Source organism: Anguilla rostrata, chromosome 19 (assembly GCF_018555375.3).
Source record: "Anguilla rostrata isolate EN2019 chromosome 19, ASM1855537v3, whole genome shotgun sequence".
Lineage (NCBI taxonomy): Eukaryota > Metazoa > Chordata > Actinopteri > Anguilliformes > Anguillidae > Anguilla > Anguilla rostrata.
Genome location: NC_057951.1, coordinates 3,058,145 through 3,077,468, shown reverse-complemented (window position 1 = coordinate 3,077,468; position 19,324 = coordinate 3,058,145). Strand labels below are relative to the sequence as shown.

Here is a 19,324-nt window from a genome sequence, read left to right as displayed (position 1 = left end):
CTGTGAGCTCAGGTTCGAAAGCACACACAAACAGTGCATTAGAAATATTATTTTTAAGTATTACAAAAAAAAATGAATAATGGCGCATCGCTTCAAGGCACATTTTTTGAGCCAGGTAGAGCAAAGCCTTGCTTTTTACACCGCGTTTATAACCTCACGCTTGTCTTGTTACTGTAAATCACACTTTGACCTTGTCAGCAGGATGATGATCCTAAGCATACCATCAAAGTTGTAACAAAATGGCTTAATAAAGACAACAAAGTGAAAGTGTTGGAGTGGCCATCACAAAGCCCTGACCTTAATCCCATAGAAGATTTGTGGACTGAACTGAAAAAGCGTGACAGAGCAAGGAGGCCCACAAACTTGACTGAGTTACACCAGTTCCGTCAGGAGGGATGGGCAAAAATTCCGGCAAAGTATTGTGAGAAGCTTCTGGAAGGCTACCCCGAGCATTTTAATTCAATTTAAGCAATTAAAAGGCAATGCCACCAAATACTAACAAAGTGTATGTAAACTTTTGATCCACTGAAAATCTGATATAGTACATAAAAGCTTAAATACATCCGTCTCTTAGCTACTATTTTGAAATGACCTCTTATGGAAATAAAGTAGGTACCCTAATTGACTTACCACAGGAAATGTATGGTAACGTGTAGAGTTGTGAAAAATTGAATTTGAATGTCTTTACCCCAGGTGTATGTAAACTTTTGGCTTCAACTGTAAATGTATGCAATGAAAATGCTATGTATGTTGTGTAAGTCACTCTGGATAAGAGCGTCTGCTAAATGCCTGTAATGTAATGTAATGCAATGAGTGACATAATGCACAGTAGTAGAGGCTGTACTGCTCATTGTGAGCAAGCTCAGTGTGTAGGAGGTCAACTGAGCAGGGTGTGAGTAAGCTCAGTGTGTAGGAGGTCAACTGAGCAAGGTGTGAGTAAGCTCAGTGTGTAGGAGGTCTACTGAGCAGGGTGTAAGGGTAGTGTAGTGCAGTAGGGCGTGTACGCGGCAGTGTGGGGTGTACTGTACAGGGTGTAAGGGTAGTGTAGAGTGCAGTAGGGGGTGTACGCGGCGGTGTGGGGTGTACTGTACAGGGTGTAAGGGTAGTGTAGTGCAGTAGGGGGTGTACGCGGCGGTGTGGGGTGTACTGTACAGGGTGTAAGGGGTAGTGCAGTAGGGGGTGTACTGTACAGGGTGTAAGGGTAGTGTAGTGCAGTAGGGTGTACGTACAGGTGTAGGGAGTGATGCAGTAGGGGTCTACTGTACAGGGTGTAAGGGTAGTGTAGTGCAGTAGGGGGTGTACGCGGCGGTGTGGGGTGTACTGTACAGGGTGTAAGATGTGCGCAGTGCAGTAGGGGGTGTACTGAGCAGGGTGTAAGATGGCGCAGTGCAGTAGGGGGTGTACTGTACAGGGTGTAAGATGGCGCAGTGCAGTAGGGGGTGTACTGTACAGGGTGTAAGATGGCGCAGTGCAGTAGGGGGTGTACTGTACAGGGTGTAAGATGGCGCAGTGCAGTAGGGGGTGTACTGAGCAGGGTGTAGGGGTGTATGTCAGTAGGGGTGTAACGGGTGTGGGTGTCTGTAGGGTGTAAATGGCGCGTGCTAGGGGGTGTACTGTACAGGGTGTAAGGGTAGTGTAGTGCAGTAGGGGGTGTACGCGGCGGTGTGGGGTGTACTGTACAGGGTGTAAGGGTAGTGTAGTGCAGTAGGGGGTGTACACGGCGGTGTGGGGTGTACTGTACAGGGTGTAAGATGGCGCAGTGCAGTAGGGGGTGTACTGTACAGGGTGTAAGGGTAGTGTAGTGCAGTAGGGGGTGTACTGTACAGGGTGTAAGTGGTAGTGCAGTAGGGGGTCTACTGTACAGGGTGTAAGGGTAGTGTAGTGCAGTAGGGGGTGTACGCGGCGGTGTGGGGTGTACTGTACAGGGTGTAAGGGTAGTGTAGTGCAGTAGGGTGTACGTAGGGTGTAGATGGCGCAGGCAGTAGGGGTTGCGTGGGTGTACTGTACAGGGTGTAAGATGGCGCAGTGCAGTAGGGGGTGTACTGTACAGGGTGTAAGGGTAGCGCAGTGCAGTAGGGGGTGTACGCGGCGGTGTGGGGCGTACCAGGTGTCCCTGCAGCCACTCGCTCAGGCTCTCGGCGGTGGAGTCCGGGATCTGGCAGCGCAGCGTGTCCCGCTCCTCCGGGTCCATCAGCTCTAGCGCCCCCCGCAGGTCCTCCACCAGGTGCAGCGCGCGCAGGCCGCCCATGAACGGCGACGTGGGGGACTGGCAGTCGAACAGCCCGTTGGAGTACTCCAGCGCCTTGGAGCCTGCGGGCAGCAGGCCAAGCGCACGTTTGAGCCAAAATGTCGGCCGGTCAAATGCACACTCGGGGCTACGAGGAAACACTTGGATCCTGAACCGGCATTAGATTACACGCCAGCATTAGGAAACGTTCTTATCCAGAGCTACTTACCCAGCTTACATTTACTCAAATACAATCCATTTACACAGCCGGATAATTCCAGATAAGTACCTCAAGGAATCAAACACACAACCACATTTTGAATTACAAGCACAGTTCCATAATAATCACACTACAGATAATCTAATAAGGCTCAGCAAAAGCAGACAAAGGGCACATTTGGTTTTTTGAGGGATTCATATAAGGGAGTCCTATAAGGGATTCATTTAAGGGATTCATATGAGGGATTCGTATAAGGAAAAGACTGTTTTTAGTTTCTCTGCACCAAATGCAAGGAATGAGCAGCAAAAACATATTCAGCTCTCCGCTCTGGTTTCTCTGGGGCAATTTAGAACCCTTATCAAACACATTTTACCCTTATCTTGCACGTTTCAACTGAATAACCTGTGTTCTGTTAAACTGTACTATTGTCCATATTTGGAACTGCTTTACTGCATATTTACGTAACTGCGCAATGCCGTAATCAGGGTAACCTTGTGAGAGAGACCCTGGTCTCAATGGGATTGCCCTGTGCATATAAAGGTCATCTATCTATTAACTACTACAGGGTTTTCAGGAGTTCTCTCCGCAGACTAAGGATGGAAATGATCTGAAGGTGAATTCTCGGGTCAGGAAGCCCATGTGGCCGCAGGGCGCCGGCAGGGCGCGGTCCAGAGGCCCACCGGGCGCCCAGGTCCAGTCTCCGCCCCATTTGGTTTTGCGGGCGAGAGCCAAACGCAAGGTGAGCCGAAAGGCTCGTTTCTCCGCGCTCTAACTTTGAGCCAAAATGTCCGCCCTTTCAGTCGGCTCCCCAGCAAAACCGCAGACTTTAAAGGACGTCTGCTTCGGCTCTGAAGGGAGGAGGCGGCGCGAGAGGCACGGGCGGATAAAATGGCCGTCGCCGGCAACGCCGAACCCGACGCCGTCTGCGTCGACCGCGAATCGCGTTCGATTACGAAAGGCTGAAGTGCGTGTACTAATTACGCAGTCCACAAGATTCTGAAGGAACCCGCAGGCTTGGACGTCATCGGAAAAGGTCCATTTAAAAGCGATGAAAAGGATATAGCCTCGGTAAAACGATCAGCCGTTTAAAATAATGACCCGTCTTTTAAAGCTGGGACTGACGGCACCTTTCCCGAGGCAGACTTGTTCCGTGCCGCGCAGAGACTGCAAGGCCACCGCCGAGGTCAAGCGGTAAAAGAGGACCAGACTGAGAATAATATATCATGGGATCCGATAGTCTTGTCTCTGCTCAAAAGGTCAGCTCTATAATTACCCAACGCAAAAGAATAGGACTTATTTTAAACACAACCCATTCTCTGCACACACTCATTCCTCAAAGTGCACATTCTGTAGGTGACTAATTTCAGAGTTTAAGAAATGTTTTTTTAAGAATGAGAAAGAACTACAAACAATCAAGCGTTTGAAGGAAAATATCGACTGCTTTATTAAATGTGCATATTGTTTCTTACAAACATCGTGGTGGTGAATATGTACCAGACATAGCTTAATTATTAATGTTCATAAGCTTTATGTGTAATGTCTTTATAACTCGGTCCCACAAAGCAGAACAGGTCATCCTATCTGGCATTGCACTACAATTCCCTTCAAGAATTTAACCGACACATCACAGACATTAAAGAACATGTAGTGAACTATGGGAGCCTGAAGCAAGACACATTTTGTTGAAAAGCAGAGTAATGCATTGAGCATGCCCCACATCCAACAGGAACCTTTCTCTTCAGAACAAACCCTTAAATACCAAGCCAGACTCAGACTATCAACACAAGAGCTGGGGCCTGAGGCAAAAAAAAGAGTGCTTCCTGTCAACCACAGCTGACCCAGCGTCAGACTACCCAACCTTATAACCCATGCCCAGCCCTGATGCACAGAGATAGAACCAGGCCCAGGTCAGTCTACCCAACTCTAGAACCAAACCACAGCCATTATGCAGCGAATCAGAAACAGGCCCAGGTCAGTTTACCCGACTGTATAACCCAACTCCAGCCCTCATTGCACAGAATCAGAATCAGGCCGAGGGTCAGTGTGTGTGGTTTGTGGCTTGATTTATGGTTTTGGGTTTGTAGTTTTTGTGAAGATCGTTTTGTTTGAACTTTGTGGGTTTTCCTTTGTTTAGTTTGTGATTAGTTTGTTATTTATTCTGATAAATGTCTGGGTTTGTGTTTTTAGATCAGTTTCTGTCTGTTTTTGGTTCATTTGACTTTGTTTGTTGTGGTCCTTTGAGCCGGCCGTAACAATACCCAACCCAATAACCCAACCCAATCCCTTATGCACAGAGACAGAACCAGGCCCAGGTCAGACTACCCAACTCTATAACCCAACCCAATCCCTTATGCACAGAGAGAGAACCAGGCCCAGGTCAGACTACCCAACTCTATAACCCAACCCAATCCCTTATGCACAGAGACAGAACCAGGCCCAGGTCAGACTACCCAACTCTATAACCCAACCCAAGCCATTATGCAGAGAAACAGAATCAGGCCCAGGGTCCGAGCACCCAATCCTACAACCCAACTCCAGCCCTTATGCAGAGAAACCGAATGAGGACCAGGTCAGCCTACCCAACCCTGTAACCCAACCCTTATGCACAGAAACAGAACCCTGCACAGGGTCCATTTGACCAACCCCATAACCCAACCACAACAGCATACAAAAAAGGCCAAAAGCCCATTTGCATGATAGACATCCCAACAAGCCAATGATAGCCATTTATTAAATGGCTAGCATGTCTGGATTTAGGCTAGCCGTTTTCCCCCTGAGAAACCTGGGAGGGAGTGTTAGCACCTGCTGACGCGGACGGAGCCCCGTTACCTGCGATGATCCCGTCCATTTGCTCCAGGGCGGCCGCCAGCATGTCACTGGCGTCTGACATCATCTTCGAAGCCGGCAGAGGGGAACCCTGGGATCACAAGAAGAGCTCGCTCAAAAACACGACATCGGCAAGACAGAGGGACTTTAGCAGACGGCGGGTGGTGCACCGTGTGCAGCACGGAGTGTAGCACAGCGGGTAAGGAACTAGACCTGTAACCGAAAGGTCGCAGGTTCGATTCCCGGGTAAGGACACTGCCGTTGTACCCTTGAGCAAGGTACTTAACCGAAATTGCTTCAGTATATATCCAGCTGTATAAATGGATACAATGTAAAATGCTATGTAAAAAGTTGTGTAAGTCGCTCTGGATAAGAGCGTCTGCTAAATGCCTGTAATGTAATGTAATGTAATGTGTGCAGCTCTGCACCGTCCTAAAAGCTGAGAAAGATACAGAAGTGCAAAAAAAATTAAATTTGTTTGACAAAACTGACATAGTGTTTGTCTTTCGTGTCAGAACCATGCATGAGCAGTAGTCCTGGGAGGTATTACGTGAGTATCAGATATTGATGATGATGATTGGCGGCTGTCGGGATGGGAGCTGGATTTTGCGGCCCACAGACCGTGTCTACTCCGCTAAATTTGCTTCGGCCTGTAGGCGCTACACACAACAATGCCAAAAATGCATTCCTTTGCAATAACCTGCTCAAGCTGAACACCAATGGGCTAAAGTAGGCAAATGAGGTATGGTTAGAAATACATTTTAAAAGCCACATGGACGGCAGTTGTAGTATAATGGCTAAGGAGCTGGTCTTGTAACCTAAAGTTCGCAGGTTCGATTCCCCGGTAGGACACTGTCGTTGTACCCTTGAGCAAGGTGCTTAACCTGCATTGCTCCAGTATATATCCAGCTGTATAACTGGATACGACGTAAGTCGCTCTGGATAAGAGCGTCTGCTTAAAAAATGCCTGTAATCTTGCAATGGCAGAGCCTACCGTCAAAAAAACAGACAAGAAGGCCTCCGTTCGTCTGTGGCTCGCTCCACCGGAAATTTGCTATTGCCATGCCGATGAGCAGGCAAAACCGACTACGTGTCAATGAGCGCTTGTATATCACTGCGTAGTGTGACAGTTGAACGCACAACGCAGTGCTGAAGCAGCCACTAAGGCAATTACGCGGAGCTCTCACACGTTGAAATAAAACACAAGTCAAATCAGAATAAACTGAAAGGAGTTACACAGTCATAAATTGCAAGGGGGGCTTAGCGTGTGCCCATTGCAAATGCCTACTCCTGCTTTCTATTCGCAAGTTTGTTTCTCAAAGGCACTGTTGAAGACAATAAATGACCACTGAACCATGAAAGGGCATCTTCACATGTAAAACCAACGGTAAGATTGTATATTTATTCCATATTCAGTCACAGTTATTGATATATGACATGGTATAATGCCACACAAATCCCCTGTTTATTGTACTATTCAGTGAGCAATGTTTTTCATCGCTGTATTGACATACCTTCGGGCTATTATTAGCCTTATAACGTAATGCATAACATAACAAAGCATAAAGACGACAACAGGTCATTCAGCCCAACAGATCAATTTTTCAAACTGAGCTCATTCCAATTTTGTTCCTCCCTTCAAGTGACCCTGCCTAATGTTTTTAGGAGGCGAGGGTTAAAGAAGGAGGCGAGGCCCAGGAGGAGGCGAGGGTCAAAGAAGGAGGCGAGGGTTAAAGAAGGAGGTGAGGCCTAGGAGGAGGCGAGGGTCAAAGACGGAGGCGAGGTCCAGAAGGAGGCGAGGCCCAGGAGAAAGAGAGGGTTAAAGAAGGAGGCGAGGCCCAGGAGGAGGCGAGGGTTAAAGAAGGAGGCGAGGCCCAGCCTGGGACTTCAGCACAAAGCTGCTGAGGAAGCTCCAGAAGGAGCCAGGAGTGAATTCAGCCTTTTTGTGTGATTTGTCTGCAAGCCACATTTCGTCATAACAAACCATTTAGAGTGGGGTCATGTTTATCCTCAAACATACACAAGAACAGCCGGCGTCTGTGCTTCCAAGTGACACCCTAAGTTAAATAACTTTATCTAATGGTAAGCCATTCTTTGTGCTAAAATGGCCTTGAAAACGGCTCGTTCACCCACATCTACTAGATTAACAACAAAGCCTTGATAAGACTTGTAAAAATGCAGGGTTCGAGCAGGGCAGCCCGCAGTGCTGGAGGAGACGAGTGGGGGGGGGGGGATGTTCAGGCTAGCAGTGAATAAGGACAGTGACGGTGGGGGGGGCACAGACTAGCAGTGAATAAGGGCAGTGAGGAGGGGAGGGGGGGCGCTCAGGCTGGGGGGGGGCCCTGCAGACTGCCATTCCACACATAACCAGGCTTTCCAGACTATAATCAGCAGGGCCCAGCTTCCTCAGCCACAGCTCCCCACACACAGTGCATATTTGGCGGTTTAAAAAAAAAAAAAAAAAAAAAAAATGGCGGCACTGCAGTGCTTACAAATATGCACAAATCACTGTCACTTTCAGCTACTGAAATGTATGTGTAAATAATATTCTTCTGTCCAAGTCCACACATGCACAGTACACTGCAGCATGCTCCACTTCTGCATAACTGGAGAATATACGGGGGGAGGGGGTCTGTATGGCCACGCTACATTTTAATAATTATAATTAAACTCCCGTCAATCAGAGTCAATCGAATATACAACATGTTCCACACACAATACACCCAATATACAACGTTCCACACACAATCCACCCAATATACAACATGTTCCGCACACAGTGCATCCAATATACAACATGTTCCTCACACAATCCCCCTAATATACAACATGTTCCACACACAATACATCCAATATAGGCTACAACATGTTCCACACACAATCCATCCAATATACAACATGTTCCACACACAATCCATCCAATATACAACATGTTCCACACACAGTGCATCCAATATACAACATGTTCCACACACAATCCATCCAATATACAACATGTTCCACACACAATCCATCCAATATACAACATGTTCCACACACAGTGCATCCAATATACAACATGTTCCACAAATCCACCAATATAAACTGTTCCAACACAATCCATCAATATACAAATGTTCACACGTGTCAATATACAAAGTTCACACACAGTCATCAATATGCAACATTCCACAACATCCTATACACATTCCACATCAATCAGGGCCATAGATTAAATGCACCATCTCATACACAGCCCACAGGTCCTTTTGTCTTTTACGACACAGACATATTGTGACAAGCAATTATTATTATTTTTTTTTTAAATCAATCATTTAAAGGTTAATACGGAAAGTTCTTGACCTACATAACACTGATGACGTAAGTAAATCTGCACTAAATTTTTTAAGAAAAATTGAAAAACTAATTGGCAAGTGGGCCATAAGTTAAGTTCACCATAAGGCAGCTGAGGTTACAGAAGATGAGTGGGGACGTGGAGACGCTCAAAGCAGCCCCCAAACGGGGTTATTACGGAGTCACGGATTCACGCCAAGTCCCGGTGTATTCACCGCAGACAGTTTTTAAAAGATCGATTAAAATACATTACATTACATTACAGGCATTTAGCAGACGCTCTTATCCAGAGCGACTTACACAACTTTTACATCATTTATACAGCTGGATATATACTGAAGCAATGCAGGTTAAGTACCTTGCTCAGTACACGGCAGGTCTACCGGATCAACTGCCATTCGGTTAAGTTAGTTCCTACCCACTGTGCTACACTCCGTCCTACAAAAAATACACTATATGACCAAAAGAATCTGGACGCCCTTTGGTCTGGGGCTGTTTTTCATGGTTTGGTTTGGGCTAGGCCCCCATAGTTCCAGTGCACGCGAATCTTAATGCTACGGCGTGCAATCACATTCCAGACGATTCTGTGCTTCCCCAACAGTCTGGGGGATGGCCCTTTCTTGTTTCAGCATGACAACGCCCCCGGGCACACAGCGAGGTCCCCATATATAAATAGTTTTGTCGAGAACAACGTGGAAGAACTTGACTGGCCAGCACAGTCCTGACCTCAACCACATCCAACACCTTTGGGATCAACTGGAAAGTCAACTGCAAGCGAGGGTGGACCAGCTCTATATTATAGCCCATCATTTTGGATGATGTGTTGGATGCCATGTAGTGTACATCTCGTTCTATTAAGCAGTCATTCATGCTCCATTTCTCTCCTGCTTTTCAGAATTCATGACGATCTGTCCTATTTTCACGTGAATAATGCTGCTGTTGCGTCCCGTCACATGTCTCTACCACTATACTATTGTTGAGTATTTAACTATACTTTTACTCATGCATTGTTTTTCCCCCCTTTCCCCCTTGATAGACATCTAGCAGGTATTACTTCAACCGTGTTTGTTGTGGTCTGTAAAAAATGCATTGTAGCTGCAGTATAAGTGAGGCCTGTAAATTCTTGAGGCCAAAAAGTTCTGTAGTTAAACATTCATTTCGGATTGTAATGCTGCGTTACACAGTGGTCCTAGGAATGTAATCCTTACACACCTCAGGGACTGGCAGTAGTGTCTCAGAAAGGTAAAGGAAGTTACCTTTGCCTTAACTCTGGAAGCTCTCTAGCACAGGGTAAATACTAGTTACATGCGAATGGTTTCAAGCTTATTTTGTATCTGGGTGTTTGATGGAGAACGGTATTGATAAAAATGCCTGAGTATGTGTGCAAAATAGGCCTACCAATTAATGAGTTGTATATATCAGGAACAATCATCACAACAGGATTTGTATTGTGCATTAAAGCAATAAATGTGGGAAAAAAAATTCACGGATAGAGAAATCTATGCAGGACAGAAGGATCGCTGACGATTTTATTACAGGCTGGCTGAACTGCCATCGCGATAGAGACAATCGGTATTGCTTATTAAAACCGTTTATTCTTTTATTTATTTCTTTATTTTATTTATTCTTTAGCGCGAGTGGTAGGCCGTTCGCACTGCAGGACCCCGGTCAGTCGTGTGCAAAGAACACCAAGCGCCCAACGCAGTGGACGGAGTGTAGCACAATGGGTAAGGAACTGGGCTTGTAGCCGAAAGGTCGCAAGTTCGATTCCCGGGTAAGGACACTGCCGTTGTACCCCTGAGCAAGGTACTTAACCTGCATTGCTTCAGTATGTATCCAGCTGTATAAATGGATGCAATGTAAAATGCTATGTAAAAGTTGTGTAAGTCGCTCTGGATAAGAGCGTCTGCTAAATGCCTGTAATGTAATGTAAAAGCTCCCTTTCTCAGACAGGAGGCGCCTACGGCAGCCAAGGCGATAACTAATCGGGGGAACGGCGTGCCTTACAAGGGACACAGGGGAGACCTTGTTTCCGCCCGTACGAATGCAAATGACGCGTTAACGTTCGCTTCTCTCCTCACCCCCTCGCGGCCAAAAGGCTTAAAAAAGAGAGAGTTCTCTTAGCGGTCGGTTCGTCGCCGACGGAGGTTTGCCGCGAAAAAAAAAACGAGGCGACCGTGAATATTTCTAGGCCCCGGCGTCTAGAGCAGGGCGCTCGTTTCCCCGCGGCGTTCGCGGTCACGTGACCCGAGAAAACGACCCGTTTCGCTAACAAAGCGTCCGTTCTTAGAGGAGAACTTTCGCAGTTGTGCGGAGATATGCGTGGAATTCAAAAAAAAAAAAAAAAAAAAAGGGGAAAAAAAAAAAGGAAAAAAAAAACAGTTGCGATGTGGCGGCCGTGACCTCATTTCGCTACTTCCTCGCAAACTCAGCCGAAAAAAAACGGGGAAACCATGACACTCCCGCTCAAAGAGAAAGGTCGTTAATACAAATATCAATGCGGACAGGCGATTCGCGCGATGCGGCGGCTATCGAAGTTATGGACGACGAGACTCCCACTGGCGGAGAAGAGCACCCCACTGTCCTGGGGAGGGGGGGGGGGGGGGTCTGAGTAATGCAGATCATTTCCGGGGACCCCTTGGGGAGGCGTGCGCAGACTCAAACCAGGGAACGCGGCGGCCGGAAGAATAGAGCCATTTACCTCGACTTCTGGCCGAGCGAGAGGGTCACTAGCGTGAACACTGGGGGCTTTTTGTTTTAATAGAGCTGGAGGACCATTACAAAGGGGTGCTTGGTACAGTGCCCAGAAAACCCTGCAGTCACACTCTCCTCTCCCCCCTCCGCCTCCCTCTCAGGAGCCTGCCTGGCTACAGCCATTAGAAACACGCACACTCCGCACTCAAAAGCACACTCATACACACATGCACACGCACTCATACACACATGCACACGCACTCATACACACACGCACACGCACTCATACACACACGCACACGCACTCATACACACACGCACACTCACACATACTCATACACACACGCACACTCAGCACACTCCGCACTCACACACGCACTCATACACACACACACACACTCACACGCACTCATACACACACGCACACTCACACGCACTCATACACAAACGCACACTCAGCACTCACACGCACAGAGACACACAATCCGCACTCAAACGCACACTCACACGCACTCAAACACACACACATATACACACACACACACACACACACACACACACACACACACACACACACACACACGGACACGGACACTCCGCACTCAAAGGCACACTCACACGCACCTGCACACGGACACGGACACGCTTCACAAAAGGACCAAAGTTGTGCCGGAAATGAAGGCTAGGTCACCATCGTAGTGAGGCGCGTCTGCCCCACGCAATAATAGGGCCGGGATGAGGGTTATGAAGGGTTCAGAAGGACAAAAAAAACACCTAGAGAGCGACAGGCGCTAGGATTTAATTATGAGCCTCGGCCAGGCCAGACGAGCAAACGCCGAGCCCGTTTCTTAATTAAACCGTCCGCCAGCTGTTCACACACTTTCGCTGATGACAAACAAAGGTCCTGTTCACAGAAAATCCACAGATCATTATTGGGTCTTATTCAGAGCCGCCAAGTAAATTTCGTTGTTCTACACGAGAGCATGCATACAGCAAACTTGACGTTTTGCCTAAACGCGGTCCGTACGAAACACGAAGCGTTCTCCTTTGTGCAAAACGGTTGTACAACGTCAAGAACAACAAAAACAGATTTGAATGTTAAACAGGTCGGCTACAGACAAAATCATCGTTTCGCTTCCTGGACAAACACGGTCCACGTTGCCTCGCTGAGTTGGGAATGCGTTTGTAACGTTACGATTGCACACAGTAACGAGAAATTTTAACGAATAGCCTATAAACCACGGTCAAGTGTCAGTAAGCAACTGTGCTTGAATAAAGAAACAGGCAAGTCAAGCGTCAGTCTTCGTGACTCAGAATAAATGGATAAAGGAAAGTTTGTCTGAAGGCTGCCAGGCTGTTAATGACAAAACCATAGTGACACACAATGTGTCCAAACTCACTGAAACCCTGGTGACACAGCCAACTGACCGTCTACACAGGTTTCAAACCCTAATAACACAGCCTACTGACCATCTACACAGGTTTCAAACCCTAATAACACAGCCAACTGACCGTCTACACCGGTTTCAAACCCTAATAACACAGCCTACTGACCATCTACACAGGTTTCAAACCCTAATAACACAGCCTACTTACCATCTACACAGGTCTCAAACCCTAATGACACAGCCTACTGACCATCTACACAGGTTTCAAACCCTAATAACACAGCCTACTGACCATCTACACAGGTTTCAAACCCTAATGACACAGCCTACTGACCATCTACACACGTTTCAAACCCTAATAACACAGCCTACTGACCATCTACACAGGTTTAAAACCCTAATAACACAGCCTACTGACCGTCTACACAGGTTTCAAACCCTAATAACACAGCCTTCAGTCTACACAGGTTTCAAACCCTAATAACACAGCCTTCAGTCTACACAGGTTTCAAACCCTAATAACACAGCCCACCGACCGTCTACACAGGTTTCAAACCCTAATGACACAGTCTTCAGTCTACACTGGTTTAAATGTTGCTTCAGCAAACCTATACATGTAGCTTAGACAAAAATGCTAAGACTTGCTACCAGAGGTTAATAGTCATGATGCATCTTTGGTACGAATATGGTTAATTTACGGGAAAACTGAAGAAATTCTTAAGATATTATTCCAACCACCTCGGCTTGACAGAAATGAACACGGTCCAAACTGAGCTCTGATCCATTCAGTAAAAGCCACACGCGCAAGGTTACACAAATCTGGGTCAAATGAACCTCCGCCTGTGGAAAGCCTATTTGGAAAACTCGGGCTGTACGCTTTGTTGGGGGAATATTCCTTTCGCACAGAAACCAGCTGTTTCTGGTCCGGGAAAAATTCCACATGGTGCCGCGGAGACCTTTTTTTAACGCTCCCGCAAGCCGCACACGAGCATTAAACCGTTTGTTTTGCTTTCCCGAACTCCAGGCTCTTAAAATGACACGCGCGCAAATGGCAGTTTATCGTTCTACGTGGATGCGGAGATGTTTTTTTTTTGACTCGTCATCTTTTTGTGCTTCCTGCATTACGCTCCACTTGACACAAAGCAGGACAGAACAGACCGGATAACTTCTGCAAACCACATTTATCCCCCCGCCCATTTTGAAATACGTGCTGCCATTTCAGCTTAAGAGCAGGTCAACTTCAAGCCAACGTATTACTTTTTGAAATATTCAAAAATGTAAATAAAGCCTAAATGAACAACGATGGGTAAATATCCACAGAGAATTTAGATATAATTCAGTAAATACTTATTTACATAAAACTAAAACTGATTAAAAAAAAAAAGAAAACGACATGCTCAGAGATATCGCCAAAAACAAAAGAGTGCATAGTAGTGTGGGTGTGGCACTATGATTTTAATGAAATATTAATTAGCATAGTCTGAATGAGTCGCAAACTACTGTAATTAACTTCATTATGAATGTCCAGCATCTCGGTGCAGTCGGCCCGCCCAATCAACGACATTAGCCGCTGCTTAGTGGCCCGCGACCACCATTAGGGGCCCTAATTATCATAATGCATCTTGGTGGGTGGGTTGGGCTCAGGCCCCCCACAGGCCAGGGCCAGTACTGCAGCAGACCGAGGAACAAGGGGGTCCCTGTGTTCCCCTCCGGCCGCGTGCCATTGGCCGAAAGGTCACACAGCGCACCGACAGGAATGCTGGGGGGGAACGAGCACCTCGACAGGAATGCTGGGAGGAAGGATCTGTGACATCAGCGCGGGGTTCTCTCTCCGGGCGATGGCGGAGAGCATGAAGGCGTGGGGGGGGGAGGGTGGGGGGGAGAGGCGCGGGGGGGGGGGGGGGGGGGCATGCGGGGGAATTCCAGAGATCCACGGGAACGCAGCGCTCTCTCATTACCCAACGGCAGCGTCGAGCTGGTGGAAAAAATACCGTTTGCTCAGACTGAGGTGTGCGTAACGCGAAAGCAAAAGGGAGGAAATGGGGAACGGAAGAGGGGACGGAAGGGAAGAGGGGAGGAAAGGAATTAGTTCTCATTAGAACTAATTAAAGAGGACTCTGCTAAAGTGATGTCATTTCTCAAAATATTATTTTTCCTTCGACTCGCAATTTTTATGGATTCTGCCATTTTACAAAAGACCTATAGGGAACACCACAAATCTCATCACAATTTCTTCGAAAAGGGGTTGCAAAAAAACAAGCATTTTAAAAAAAAAAACTCTGCAAAATTCTGGAGAGACTACTGCTAATCGGCCTTACAAATATAACATGGTTTTTTTGGGTTTTTTTCCCCCACAGAACAGACTTTCACAGCTGCTTCTGTGTCAGGAAGACCGTGTTCTAGCCGCGTTCAAAATCTCACCAGCTGGCGGAAGCTCTCACTCCCAAGGCGTTTAGCCGTAAACATGCCCAAAAAAATAAATAAAAAATCTAAAAAGACTAAGATGCGGCCACCTTGGGACGCCCGTGTGTTGTGTTCAGGTAAAGCGTTGGGACTGTGGAGCTGCAAGCAACTGAGCACATGATGCTCAGCACCCACCCAAATTTCCAGGCCGGGACGGACCCAACCGCAACAACTACGCACTCCAAGTTGGAGAGGAAAGAAACAGTAACGTAGGGATCATAAAATGTCTGTGTAAGAAAGAATCAATGCCTTGCAATAAGCTCCATCTTCCACACACTGCAAAACGATTTCAGCATTAAAACGTTATTTAAAAAAAGTCACATTTATGAAAGCAAGTAACTACTGTCTCCTTAAATAAATTACGAATTCTCCTCTGAATGTGAATGACTCCATAATATGTTGGTGGAGTGGAAAGATATTTGGGAAATGTAGCACCAGCACAGCCTGAATGGGGATTCACTCTTTTGTTCACACATCCCAATCTCTCCCAAGAGCCTGACCAGGATTCCTTTACCCTGCTTCACATCAGCATGGAGCCAAGATGGAGTTTACGCAGAAAATCTGAGAAGCTGTGTAAACCACGGGCCTCAGACTCCAGCCCTGGGGAGCCGCGGTGTCCGCTGTGTTTTCATGCGTTTCAGCACAAGCGATTCGAGTCACTGACGAGCTAAAGAGTCCACACACCTTGTCCTCAAGGCCTACGGTGGCCGCTGATTGAAAGGAAACCACAAATCCCAGCAGACACTGCAGCAGCCCTCCAGATCTGGAGTTTGACACCCCTGCTGTAAACATGGCGAAAACTCCGTAGTTCCCAGGCGGCTCTTGTGGTAGCGCCAGCGGTAGCTCCAGGTATCTGACGGACCCAGCTGTGGGAACCAGAGCGGAGCTGGACTAGCCGCAGGCGTGTCGGAGGTGGAACGAATGCACTTGGGTTCCAGCCGGGGGTGCCCGGGGGGGGGGGGGGCAGTGCCTGGGAATCTTGGCTGTAGCAAACAGCGGGACACCCAGCCACAGAGCTACGACTGGCTGTGCGTGTCAGAGACAGGACCGGGCCATTAAAACACAGGAGACCCGGGGGACGACCGCATTGGACCGATCCATTCGGAAGCCTCCCTGGCTTCACTCATTCCCAGCAGACAGGGGATTCTTCTCAAATATCCCCTTTTTTGGGAGGCGTTGGACATATTTTCCTTCACTCCACTCTGGGAACAGATACATATATTAGCCAATTGCTCATCAGTACAGTCACTGCAACTGGTTTACAAAAAGGTGCTTATAAATGACTTTCAAACAGGTAAAAGAAGAAATTAATCCATTACCACATTCGGTTTAGGTTCGGTGGAATTTTGCACCCATATACAGCAGAACATGGCAGCAACACTCACGGATTTGTTTTCGATGGCTTTAATTAAGCTTTACGGGCTCTTGAAACGATATACTGGGATTACACAAAGTTATCCAAACATACGCAGAATCAGTTTGGCAGAAAAGTAGCAGATTATAACGGAAATAGAAAAATATTTTGTTAAAGCAATCATGACAATTGAAATCAATCATAATAATTTCCGACAACAAATTGTGCTATATATATATGTATATATATATATATTATTTCCTGAATGATTACTTTAGGAGTGTGCTTGTTTATGCAAGCCGTCTGCGAACCAAATTAAAAGGTTAACACTAAGAAAAAATATCAAAACACACAGCACTTCCTGGGGGCATCCACTGAACGACAGAGACACAAGGAACTCTGGGATTTCCCGTACAGATCCCTGTGGGGAACATAGATTTTTCAAAATATTTTCATCACACCAATGAAACGTGTCCAGTTTTCACTAATAAGAGGTAGTCGTTTTAAATAGCCAATTTAAATAAAATATTTCTATTCTATTAGTAATTTTACTTGAGAAGGGTTATACAAATGCAGCAGTTCGTTGGACGGTCGCCACTTAACTCCCTCGAAAATGAGACCTATGTCTCAAAGACAAGTTACCGCTTGCTAACAGAACAGGAAAAGCTGCCCACCGAGAATGCTATGATGAGTTAAGAAGTGGACGGCTCTTAGTCATGAACATCCGGCTAAATGTACAGTCATATTAACACATTTAACATAATAGCCTACAACACACAATAGGCCTAGACTAAACCTAACCCCAGAACAAACCTCCAAGTCAATCCCGAGGTCACGCGACATTCAAGATTGTGTACACAATAGCCTAAATAACCTGTAAATTACCAACCAAAAATAGACTGCATAGACATCTGACTCCGTCGGCCTCTTCGCTTGAAATATACGGCTGCTGGAGCATTACCTGCCAATTTACTATAATTTAAGGCTACAGTTTTAAGCATTCTTCGTCGTTGGTTTTTTTTTAAACCCTCTGAAGAGTTTGAATAGTAGGTTTTTTGAAACACTTTTACAAAGTTCCAAGTCAGTTTTCTAGAACTCCACTGCTTTCAATTACAACTAGTGATTGTAACACCAGCATTATAATGTGCATTCTAATCATTTGTGATCGTAAACCTTAAAGGATTAGACTCAACGCTTTTTCCGACGTCAATGTTTTCATAATGACGGCTTTTCCACCTTTATGACAGGGCGACACGGATGTTTATTCGCCAGGGTGCTTTTCACTATTCTTGCTTGCCCCACAACCACAAAAAGCGCACGGGGCAGTGTCAACCTAATCGTATACGTATACAAAACCGCCTAACCTAACCGACGTTATTTTCTCATGAGCTAAAGGAACAAACCTATAAATCGAATCCAGTTCGCACAGTAAGATCCCAAGCGAAAAAAATCTCCCTTGGCCCAATACGTAAAATCACATTACGGAACTAAGACGTAACAACCAGGTCCAATAACCAACATGTACAGAATTTTGCATGAGCCTATTTTTGCATTATTACAACTCCAGTTATTGGCTATTAAGCTAGTAGCCTAGCCTATATCGTATAAACGTATTATAACTTTGTTGAACACGTATCCAGACCTCCACTGGTCAATTGCAGATGTTTACAGCGAGGAAGTGGGCTAGACGTTTGGACATCCCTGCGCAGTTCAACAGCGCAGTTTAAGGCTAATCGATTAATCTATACACCATCTCTACATGTTCGCCCAAAGAAAAGTTGGAAACAAAGTTTAATTAGGCAATTGTGCCATATTTCATTCCCCGCCAGCACAAGGATGGATCTTTAAAACACGCACGCTTTGTCTCTCTCTAGCATAACTTGGACAATACTGCAACGTGAAAGGCGATTTTGCTACGAAAAACAGACATTTGTTGTAGGTATAGGTTCGCTTGTAGATATCCAAGCGAAGTCGAGCATTCCCGACAAGTATGAAGCTTCAAGTTAGAAGTTATAATGTCGGTTGTATCCCACAAGTTCATTAGCCTGTAGTTTTTACTCAACTAACGTTACACCGGCTTGATAAGAGAAAAAACTAGCAACGTAAAGAGCTTAGGACAGCTTCCTCACAGAAGTCCGGATTTCCATAAGTTTGTAGCCCATACGCGTATTCGTTTAGGAATCAGTTGCTAAAACTGTGAAAGCAAGGGGAAACCTCCGCTAGAGTATGCAAGGCCGACACACATTAGCAGGCTATCTATAACTCAAATGAGCTAGCTGCTGCTAGTGCCGTGGCTTGCTTGCTAACTTCTCTATTAGCCTAGGATAATTATATATTTTGCGAGCTATTTCCGAGAGGAAGACTGCTCCACCCATGTTCGACTGCCCTTGGGCTATAGAGTTATCGGATAGCTAGTTTAGCAGCAGGTTAAAAAAAGTTCTCTAAGTCTATACGGCGTCAATCCAGTTGCGGAGAACTTTCAGCTATTTATAGGCTAAGTCAAACAAGCGAAGTCTGAAAAAGTGATGAACGAGGAGTTGGCTAGTTGATAGTTAACTGAGCACTCGTATCTGCAAAATAATGCACTTACCAAAACTTAACAGAACTTGCCGACAAAACACTTCTCGTAGGCTACATAAATCCAAAGGTTTCAAGCGTCTCCTCTCGGTTTTCCTTTCGATAACTCCGTTTTCACAAACGCCGTCCTCACTCGCTTTTTTCCTCTTACGCCATGTCGGTAGTGGGCTCAAAAGGACCGGAGACGTCACCGCCAACACATCCCGCCCTCGCTTCCTACAGGATTGCTTTGGAAAGATGGG

At 46.3% G+C, this 19,324-nt stretch overlaps 1 protein-coding gene across 11 annotated transcripts in view; it reads right to left on the bottom strand.

Moving 5' to 3' along the window:
* Positions 1 to 19,324, bottom strand: part of LOC135245665 (liprin-beta-1-like) — a 59,944-nt gene extending 40,620 nt beyond the window's left edge. For 3 of the 11 annotated variants that reach the window (XM_064318865.1, XM_064318868.1, XM_064318871.1), the window contains exons 1-3: positions 19,098 to 19,322; positions 5,277 to 5,365; positions 2,105 to 2,310 (exon numbers count right to left, since the gene is read on the bottom strand). In XM_064318865.1, coding sequence (XP_064174935.1) covers positions 2,105 to 2,310; positions 5,277 to 5,340 — 270 coding nt within the window. In that variant the 5' untranslated portion in view covers positions 5,341 to 5,365; positions 19,098 to 19,322. Of the gene's footprint in view, positions 1 to 2,104; positions 2,311 to 5,276; positions 5,366 to 19,097 lie in introns of all 11 variants that reach the window. The other 8 variants (XM_064318867.1, XM_064318870.1, XM_064318872.1 and 5 more) reach the window with 6 other exon arrangements.